Source organism: Aplysia californica, unplaced genomic scaffold, assembly GCF_000002075.1.
Source record: "Aplysia californica isolate F4 #8 unplaced genomic scaffold, AplCal3.0 scaffold00991, whole genome shotgun sequence".
NCBI classification, from domain to species: Eukaryota; Metazoa; Mollusca; class Gastropoda; order Aplysiida; family Aplysiidae; genus Aplysia; species Aplysia californica.
Window position 1 is genome coordinate 75,515 of NW_004798261.1, and position 10,709 is coordinate 86,223.

At 41.7% G+C, this 10,709-nt stretch overlaps 1 protein-coding gene and 1 long non-coding RNA gene across 2 annotated transcripts in view; both read right to left on the reverse strand.

Moving 5' to 3' along the window:
• The window catches only part of LOC101860134 (alpha-(1,3)-fucosyltransferase C), a 27,007-nt gene extending 19,866 nt beyond the window's left edge, over window positions 1-7,141 (reverse strand). The window contains exons 1-3 of the mRNA XM_005111044.3: window positions 6,321-7,141; window positions 3,178-3,306; window positions 544-638 (exon numbers count right to left, since the gene is read on the reverse strand). Of these exons, the coding sequence (XP_005111101.1) occupies window positions 544-638; window positions 3,178-3,306; window positions 6,321-7,011 (915 nt within the window). The 5' untranslated portion in view covers window positions 7,012-7,141. The remainder of the gene's footprint in view (window positions 1-543; window positions 639-3,177; window positions 3,307-6,320) is intronic.
• Window positions 7,142-7,201: 60 nt separating this feature from the next.
• The window catches only part of LOC118478812, an 8,241-nt gene continuing 4,733 nt past the window's right edge, over window positions 7,202-10,709 (reverse strand). The window contains exon 2 of the long non-coding RNA XR_004859299.1: window positions 7,202-7,841. This is a non-coding gene — a long non-coding RNA (uncharacterized LOC118478812). The remainder of the gene's footprint in view (window positions 7,842-10,709) is intronic.

The window sequence follows — 10,709 nt, forward strand, 5'->3', positions numbered from 1 at the left end:
GGGACTGTTTAGAAAAAAATGAACATGCATTTCCATTTTCCAGGTACTCAATTAAGTGACTAACCCTACAACAAGCTCTGATTCAGTTTTCTTTTTCAAAACTTTGATCTCTCCCCTATAAAGTACTCACTGAGCCAGTAAACTAGACCTAGCCAAATGTAGCTCTGTAGCAACAGGAGCGTGTTGACGATGAAGAGGAAAAGAGTGGGGGGGAAAGAGGAAGGTGGTTCTTGATATCTCCCCATCTGTCTTTCTTTCTGCTATCCACCTTCTCATCCTCTGCGCCTCTCTCTCTCTCTCTCTCTCTCTCTCAGCTGTCTAGCCTTACTTCCAACCAGTTTAGCCGTACTTACTAGCCTAGCAGTCTAGCCGTCATTAAGTACTACTAGTCTCTTCCTTTTTTTTAATGCAGCTTTGGTTGGCCATGACAGGCAGGGTCGGATACCCGCCTCCTAAATTTCTGTAAGTGTCTCGATAAAAGTGTGGTAAAACACCTCCAACAAAAACCTCACCTCCAACGAAAACCTCACCCAAAAAGCTCACCTGCAGTTGTCGCACGTACTCCAACCTCCGGCTCTGTACCGGGCAGTGACTGACGAACCAGGCGACGTCTCGAGTTTTGCCTCTCGCTAGGGACACTGGGAAGAACATTAGATCTAGCTCAACGCAGTGCCAAAAATCTACAATGTTTACCACACAAACAGTGAGGTGTGTCAAGTTCTCCACACAAGCCAAACCTTACTTAACGAAATAAAAAGCAGGAAAAAATGCAATACTGTAGTCACTTAAAACGACACCAGACAATTTTGTGAAAGCGAGGTGTTTGAAGGAGCGACATGGGGCAGGAGAGCGAGGGGCAGACAAACAGTAGCGCGGATGGACAACATTAAAACATGGACTGGTCTGGATATCGCAGAATGTGCGGCGGCGCGCGTTTCCCTTTCATCAACCCGCAGCCACATCCTGAATCAATCAGCCACATTCCAACCTTTGACATGGGTCAAACTTCAATCTATCTATAGGCAGTTACTGGAACATAATAATATGTGTATTTTTTAGGCGAAGTGATGAGCCGTGATAGTCGCAATATTGAGATTGTTTGGTCTCTCTCTACTCATCACCTCGCGAATTTGTTCACTTTTTCCCCTAGACCCTGCCTTTACTTCTACTTCTAAACCTTCAAGATTACAAAGGCCAAGCCTAGGCTTGTAAATCTTTGTTTTGTTAAAAGTGTTGTTTAACACAAAGTCTAAGAAGCTAGCGAACCTAACACATTTTTTCTAACGAAAAATTGACTTTTATATTGTCAATAAGAGATCATGTTTAGTCATCTATTTATCTAAGTAAGGAATAAAACGAACACAGGTTCAAGATTGTCCTAGTGGCTCTATACTAGACCTACATCTAGATCTAGATTAAATCTAGACCAGGTCAAATCCATGAGGCCTTGATACTAGATAATATGTAAACTGGGCCTAGAATTTAGATAATATCTAGATCCAGGTAAATCTAGAAAAATTTACTATGTTTTTGTCTGAGAATGAAATTATTCCTCTTGTGTGCTTTGATAAACAAAGTCTAAGAGGGATGAGTATTAGATCTAGATCTAGGTGCCGCTAAATCTAAATCTAGTATAGAGTCACTAAGACAATCTTGAACCAGTGTACGTTTTATTCCTTACTTAGATGAATAGATGACTAAACATGATCTCTTATTGACAATATAAAAGTCAATTTAAGCTTCATTTCGTTAGACAAATGTGTTAGGTTTGCTAACTCCTTAGGCTATTGGGTTAAACAACACTTTTAACAATGAAGCCTTACAAGCCTAGGGTTGGCCTTTGTGATCTTGAAGGTTCAAATCTAGAAGTAGCGAAGTAGAAGAGTCTTACTCCTAGAGTCTAGTGCAATTTATTCTGCAACCTGCAACTAGATTACAACTAGATCTAGATTCGAGATTTTAGTAAAGGCAGAGTCCAGGGAAAAACATCAACAAATTCGTGTGGTGCAGATGAGTAAAGAGAGACCAAAACAATCTCTCTATCGCGACTATCACAGCACATCCCTTTGCCTAATACATGTTCGGGTAACTACCTATAAATAGATTGAAGTTTGACCCATGTCAAAGGTTGGGATGTGGCTGACGATTAAGGATGTGGCTGCGGGTTGACGAAAGGGAAAAGTGGTGCGGCGGCAGCTCGTGACAGTGAAGGATGGAGGTTCATTACACGTAAACCTTTGGATCAGAGATGACCCCTCCAGGACACAGAAAAAGATGATAAATTCAAGGACCCTGGGGAAAAAATTAACTCAACCCGGTAATTAAAATCTGCAATGGTTAACCCACGGAAATAGGTATACGTAAAACCTGTACTATTTATTGTGGAAAGTTCTACTGATATCCATGTCATTTATAACTTAGGCTGTTTTATGGAAGACTTCTGTAAACTGCTTATGCTCCGATGTGATGTGAGCCAATGGCTTTAAACACCAAATTTGATACCTACATATCTATCTACCTTCTCGAGAAAAAAGTTTATCACAGTTTTAAGACACCATGTTTACAGGCGCTTCGTTGGCTCAGTTGGTAGCATGCTGGACTAAGGAGAGGATGATCCTGATTCAAATCTCAGTCCGGGCGTTCTTGAATTCGAGAAGTGCGAAATTGTACAAGTTTTGCGCCACTTGAAACGCTGTAAGGTTATTGGATATTGAAGAGGAAGGACCTCTGAATTGAACATATCCACCTTAGACGGGACCGAGCCATTGAGATGGAGAGCCCTAACTACTCCTCATAACAACCCACGTTAAGATCACCCCGTTGTGGATTTGATCCATAATCAACGTTTCCAAAGTCCAGCATGATACTGGTACCAACTGAGCTAACAGTGTACCCAGAAATTAAATGAATCATACATATTAAAAGTAATACCCAAAAGAACAGCAACACAAAAAACACAGAAGAAAACAACCCCTTGTAATGCATTGAAGCGTACATACTAAAAGCAACTCCCTATAGGCGGTACATCAGCAAAGAAAACTGAAGAAAATAATCACACCTGTTGATTAAAATCATACAAATTATTCTTAAAAACGACCCCCAAACCCAACCCAAAGAAAAAGAAATAAGAAAAACAAGCAACAAAAACAGCAGAAAACTAGAGAACTGTTGCCTTACGGTAGTGGTCATCTGTCAAGAGCAGATCCTTGTCTCTCCAGACCAGAGGGCCGTAGGATCTGAACCAGTCCGAGTCTGTGCGGTAAGTCAGTGTCCAGTTGAACACGTCACGCCATGGCTGGTAGTTTTCTGGGAAACAAGTCGTTTGTTTATACGTACTTATTAATGAAATGATTCCAAATATGAAAACATCCACATACATAGTATTTATAGTACTACATGTACAGTATAACCCATCCAGCCACAAGAGAAACCTATGGCGATATCTTCTATTATCTATTTGTGGTGGTCGTATTTGGCGATTCAAAAGGCTTTTTAATGGCTGCATCGATCGACATGCGGTTTTCACCAAAAGCTTCGTTATAATATTCTCCAGATCATGACGCCCTTTGTTTTTTCAGTTTTGAGACAAGCTTTGTTGGTAAAAAGCTACATTTCTTTATTTCGCAGATCGCTTTTGTAGGCTGACGCTTCTGTCTCTGTAATTTAGAAAACCCGGAAGTGATATTTCGCGGCAAGGCGCATTTTGTTTTGAGAGTATAGATCTAGATCTAGATCTTATAATTTTTTGCATCTCTCAAGATTTAAAGCCCCATTCCAGTAGAGTGTAAATATAGTAGGCCAATGACTTTTAGTAGATATTAAAGCACCGATCATTCCTTTCATCGAAAGGGGGCCCGGCTAGTTTCTCTATATCCGAGTGTACGGGCGTAAAACACCCAGTCACAAGGAATAAGACTCACTGGGGAAAAAAGTTAGTATAATGTTCATGTGGGTCAAGTTGAGGATTACCTGGAGTTTGAATAGATTCGCAAACACAGAAGTTCAGATATCTGGTGTTAAGGGTGGTCATGCGTGGATTACCCCGAGTCAGAGGGGAAAGGGGAAAGGCCGTACGTCATCAAAAAAGAAAAGACCCGAGGAATCAGTTTGGTCTGCTCATCTCCGGCGTGCGGGTTTACCACGGTGTGAGCAGCTCTGAAGCTGTGTCATTTCTGGCTATCGGGAAAATTTATCAACAGTTCATTGAACGCACGATGGGATAAGAAACGAATGGGTTTCTTTATTTTTAGAATTATTTGAGGGTTGTTTTTTTTTGGTAAGTGTTCTACGGCACTTGCAACTGCATAGGTCATATGAGCGCACGGGCCACACCAAACATTTTCAATTGGTAGGAAATTTTGAATTTTGCCCGGGTGGCGGCCGAAGCCTGCTCTTATCGATTTTGGACGACCAAAGGATCTTTAACGTGTGCAACTAGCACACTGGACCCCTGAGATGTTTCGCCCTTGTCCGAGAAGGCTAGGTGTAAATCTTTCCTACCAAAAGATCAGGGGTGTGGCTGGAAAGACAGCAGTAAGAAGGAGCCAAGGAGTAGCAGTAGAAAGGCTGCAGAAAGAGTCAGGAGCCCAGAGGTGGGGGCAAACGAGGTGAGGGGGTGGGGGCAGAAAGTGGAGACAAAAAGCAGACAACAGAATATTGCAAGATAGAATAAAATAAGGTGAAAGGAGACAACTTTTATAAAAGAATTTTGTTCGGTCGCTACCCGGATTCGAACTGGGGACCTTTGAATGAGAGGCGAACACTTTCACCTCTAGGCCTCGAGAGTCCCCGGGTTTGTCTAGACCTAGTAAAATTGGCAATATAATTCTTTTAGACCCTGTGGTTTGCGCACCGGTTTTGCTAATTTTGAGGCACTGATAAATATGAATATGGCATAATAGTTTTCATCCGAACATAGAATTAGAAATATAATTTTTTAGCTCTAGCTAGACCTATGGATGAGTCGCCACATGGCCTGAAAGAAATGCCGGTGTGGCTTTCCAGCAGACCGGCTTCTTGTCGTGAGGAGCCGCTTCTTTTTGGTGGACACATACAAACAACGTGATTGGGACGGTAAAATACTTGTGCTCTTTTTCAGCGGGCAATTTTCTGAAAGACAGATCGTTAATTTTACAGTCGGTTGGTGTCTGGTTCGGTGGACACGGGTGCTATATGTTGTTGTTGTTGTTGTTGTTGTTGTTGTTGTTGTTGTTGTTGTTGTTGTTGTTGTTTGTTTTCTAAATTATATTTGTCAAGCGTGCTGACAATGTTTCTCAGATTCAAGCCTTAAGGAAATACATACATCATGCTTATAGGTGAAGTTTTTACAATACATAAGTAAGAAAAAAATAAAGGGCATGTTTTACGTAAAGAATATGACATCAATATAAAAATCTACAAATTTGACCCATTGTCGATCTTTGGCCAATACAATGTATCCCCATTACTGGATTGCGAGAAGTAACTCATTTCGTCTGCACGCACCACATTTACACTTATTTTATTTTTTAATAAAGAGCACGATGCGGGTGATTGTAAGACGTCCCTGGTACGTTCTGCTTCTTTACTTGTTTCTGTCTATCTGTTGGGCTTCCTACCCATACTACATGACCGTTATTGTGCCGATATGCTTATCTACACTCAAACCCAAACTCAAAAAAAGCAAGGCCCACTTGGTTTTGATTACAGCTCTATCCTGTGCCTCGACATCCGCCTGTCATGAGACAGGAGAAAAACAGAAAGTCTTTTGACATCCCAACTGACAACATTTAAAGCATCATGATGACAGTTTGTTTCCACTCTACCTGTCACTGACGAGCAGGACGCTCAATTTGGTCAAGAGGGAGTCCTTGTTCGCCATGACGTTCAGAGGGTTCATCGACAAACACCCGCTGTTACATCACTAACAACAACAGCAACAGCAACAGCTGCAGTGCTGGAAATATGCCAGCAGAAAAAGAGAGATGATCACTAACTCTCAGTTCTATCATGGGAAAAAGGAGACATTTTTGATTTTTTAAAAATCTAACACTTGTGCTACGGGACAGGAGACTCAATCACCACAATAATTTTTAAGTGTAAGTTTTTCCCCCCTCATCAACTCAATGTTGGGTGTTCAGGAGGCGGGCTTCGACCAAGCCTGTCGGACTGAAAGGCATACAAGCAGAGAGACCAAAATACTCGAAAAAACGTTCTTCCCACACGGGAATTCACATCCGGTTCACTGCATGCACGAGGGAGACACCTATCCACTGCACCACAAATGCTGGTCTCAACCACTATGTAACACAAAACTAGAACCCCCCCGTACAAAAACTCACGCGGGTATCCAAAGTAAGGCGGCGACTCCATGGAGGCCATGACCCAGATTTGTCCTGTGGGTCTCGGAGGCGGTCGTTCCTTGCCCAGCATGCCCACGAAGAATAGTACAACATCCGCTGACGCCATCTCCTTCCTGCCTCCGATGTATTCACAGGAAGGACACGGGCACGCCTGGAAGTCTCTGTTCCTTTTCATGGCAGAATCGTCCATCCAGTCAGGGCAGTTGAAACAAGCAATGCGTTTCTTTTTCTTCCCAGAAGGATTGCAAGATTTGAAACCACCGGAGTGGAAATTTAGTCCAGTAATTTTTGAGGACACCACGGGAGTTATTATGTAAGGAGATTTGAAACTGTGGCTCTCGGCAGCTTCATACCCCATCTTTTTCAGCTCCCTTAAAGCAATCAGTTTGCTGCTGATAGAATTAAGGCGTCCCAACCAGGGGAATGTGCCCACTATTGTATCAATATTCGGCTCAGGAGCCGTCACAGGATTGAAATTACCAGCAGGTTTTGTTTGGGCCATTTCTTGCCGTGGCTGCTCAGGCAACCATATTTTCAAGTAACCCAGGACAATTGACGCTATACCGCTATGGCTGAGGTAAGCGAAAGTCAAGAGAACTATGATGAAGAAGATGCCTGACTTAAGACATATTTTTTTCCTTAGTCTGTAAGTGTGGAGTGTGGGTGGCATGTCGTATTATGATGTTGCTGCCTTTGTTAATGTTGTTGTTGTTGTTATTATTTTTATTGCTGTTGTTGTTGTTGTTGTTGTTGTTGTTGTTGTTGTTGTTGTTGTTGTTGTTGTTGTTGTTTTCGTTGTTGTTGTTGTTGTTGTTCTTGTTGTTGTTGTTATCAATGTTGTTACTGTTATTTTTTATTTATGTTGTTGTTGTAGTCGTTGTTGTTGCTGCTATTGTTGTTGTTAACGATGTTGTTTTGTATGCTTTTTTCTTGAAATGTTTTTAATCCATGAAATTACCAATACGTGGCTTCCCCTGGCATACAGGTTTCGGAAAATACGCAGTAATGGTTTGGGAAGAAACGAAATGGTCTTTCTCGCGCCGTTTCTGTCAAAAAGAAGCTTCTGTAGACTGGACAAGGCTACACAATGGGAGTTCCAGAGTTGGTACAACCTCTAACAGCTAGAAAGCCTCGGCATGGGACCCTTATAGAACCATCTAAGAAGATGGGAACCACACCGTTGGGTAAAATCATATCACGAGACAAGACATGGTACTTCAAACTCTTACTAGCTGAGGTTCTAATATGCTTTTGCTAACAAGCGAGTGGTTAGAGGGTGCCACTGGTAACTACTATTTTTTTTTCTTTCTCTCCGTGGTTTCTGTCTTTCCGTCTTGCTTCTTCCCCTCACTGTGCGATCTTTGTTGAGTCTATGTGCGTCTCTTTACTCAAACTCAAAAGCTGACAAGTCGTAATAGGCCTACTCTCAAATAGTTCTCTGTGACAAGAGTCCTGAACTTTGGCTTGAAGTACACGTGTGCTGTAGATGAGCCTTTGCCTCTGGAAAACGAAAGAAAAAAATAGAGATAACTTTTGCCATGCGACACACATTTAACTTAGAATAAGATTGACAGAGATACCTTTATGTAACAGTTTTATTTTAGCTCACACATGGCGGGTATTCACATAGCGAAACACGCACACAGCAAAACACGCACATAGCGAAACATAAGGTGGGTGAAGGGTTATGGCTTAGTGGTTAGGGTTAGGTTTGGGGTTATGCTTAGGGTTAGGGTTAGGGCTCGGGTTATGGTGGTTAGGGATAGGGTTATGGTTATGTTTATCGTTAGGATAAAGGTTAAGTTTGAGTTAGGTTAGGATCAGGGTTAGAGTTTAATTTATGGTTTGGGCAAGGACTATTGTTATGGATAGTGTTTAGTTTAGGGTTATGGTTAGAGTTCGAGTTAGGGTAGGTGTCAATGTCAGGTTATTTGATTGCATACAATGGTTTTTAGTACGTGAGCATTATTTAAAGATATTTTAGTGTAGAAATTAAGCCAACGTATTTTTCAAAACTTGGTTTCGTGGGCTCTCGTTGCCAAAGGTTAAAGTCTTTGCCTCTTAATCACTTGGTCCCGGTTTCGAATCCGGAATTTTTCTTCTCTAAAATAATCTCTTTTCACACCCTTTCCTGCTCGCTAGCAATATTCTGTCGTCTGCTTTCGTCTCCACCTTTTGCCTCCACCCCCTCACCTCCTTTGCCTCCGCCTCTGGGCTCCTGGCTCTTTCTGCAGTTTTTCCGCTGCTACTCCTTGGCTCCTTCTTACTGCTGTTTTTCAGCCACACCCCTGATCTTCTGGTAGGAAAGGTCTACACTTAGCCTTCTCAAACAAGGGCGAAAAATCTCGGAGGTACCGTGTGCAAGCTGCGCACGTTAAAGAGTAGACTTCGGCCGCCACCCGGGCAAAATTCAGCATTTCCTACCAACTGAAAAAATGTAATGTGTCCCGCGCGCTCATATGACCTTATAAAGTTGCGAGCACTGTAAAAAAAACAACCTTGGTTTCGTGTTAGATTGTGCTTTCTGTGGATTTCGGATTGGGATTTGGGAAGTCTTCCTCACACCAAATACCAGCAAATCCCAAAAACAAACCCCAAAACCAATTCCTAAAACCAATTCCCAGAACCAATTCCAAAATCTGTCTAGCACTACACTGTCAATGTGGCAGACCTCCATTAATGCTAAGTCCGAGTGGGGAATTGTGAGAAGAAACCTCCAGTCTGAGGCAGTTCTTTGAAGAAAGCAAACAGAACAGAAAGCGTAGTTGGATTTTTTGGTTTTAATTTGAAAAATGAATGTTATTTTTTTCCACCTCTAGTAGATTGTATAGTCCATTAGTCGACTGGTCCAATCTGTTGTTTTGACTGCGGTTCAAACCAACCACATGCAAAAGGGCTTTGATCTAATGGGTGCTTAAATACATATGATAGAACTATGTCATCGAGAATCCAGAATAGAGTTACGGATTTACCCATTCAGATTTGATAGAGTTGGGTATAGTCTAGAGTTAACAGGTTCAGCCAAACTCCATTTTGTGGAGTCACTTGCAAATTGCTGCATTAGAAGAGTCTGTGTAACGAAGCCTGTGCCGTCAAGAGAGAGAGAGAGAGAGAGAGAGAGAGAGAGAGAGAGAGAGAGAGAGAGATAGAGTGGAAATGTTTTTCTATCTGTATAGAATTAATGTTTTAATGAATGTTTCTAGTTACTCACGTTTCAACTGTATTTTGACTGTTCGTGAATTCATATTGCATTGCATATTTTTAGTGAACACATTTTCAACCTCACTGCGAGACTGTTTTTCTGGTATAAAATTTTACACTTTTATGCATTTATATTATATGTATAATACTTTGTTTTACGTACACATTTGTGTCGATTAATTTTTAAGATGTGATGTCTTTTTCATTGTAATGCGCATTGAGCATCTTTTAGGAAATGGAAATGCGCAGTATAAATGCTATTTATTATTATTATTATTAAGATAATGGAGAACAAACGGCATTTTCTCCGTAGAAGTCGTTGGAACATCCCTGTTGTTAGGGCAGAACCTGACTGCATGAGCTGGGCAAAGAATCGAGTCGGGAACCGATTCCCAAAACTAATGCTACGAAAGAAAAGGTCTGACTCCTTTTTACGTAAACTAGCCGTGTGGGTTGTTGGGGGGTGCTCTGGTGTGGTTTGCTCATTCTTTCCTATCAAACATGTATCGTCCTTATCTCCCCTACTTCTTTTTTATGTTTGTTACTCTCTTGTAACACTTCGAATTGTCTGGCACTCATATGACCTTATGCAGTTGCGAGCGGCGTAAAACCCTCAAGTAAAACTAACAAAACCAGCCGTAACCAGTTACTTTAATCAGTAAAATCTTCTTTTTTTATTTTTAGAATTTTTATTTTGGAAAAATAAAAATTGATGCTTCGTAGTGTTCCGAAATTAAGGTTATCTTAAATCATAAAGATGTTCGGAGCTACCAGGTAACCACAGGAAGAAATCCCATCATTGGAAAGTAAGTAACTGGGTTCGGAGTCGATTCCTACGATTCCTACGATTCCTACGATTCCTAGCTTTCAATAACCGGAACCTCCTCGCCCGGCACTACTGACTACATGATCTGGCCTCATTCATAGGTCACAGTCGACGAAAAAAAAAAGGAAACACCTTTCTTTGGTTCCAAATAGGACAGAGTCAGGCATTGCATTGGAAGAGGCAAAAGAGGAAGACATTCGGAAACTTCAAGAAGTGCATTCTGGAGAGAGTTGAGGAGGGGGGAGGAACCCTCGCTAGTTTCGTTACGTCTGTGCTTCACAACAGAGCCACTGGTTGAGGAGGGGGGAGGGAGGGAGGGAGGAGGAGGGGGAGGAGGAGGT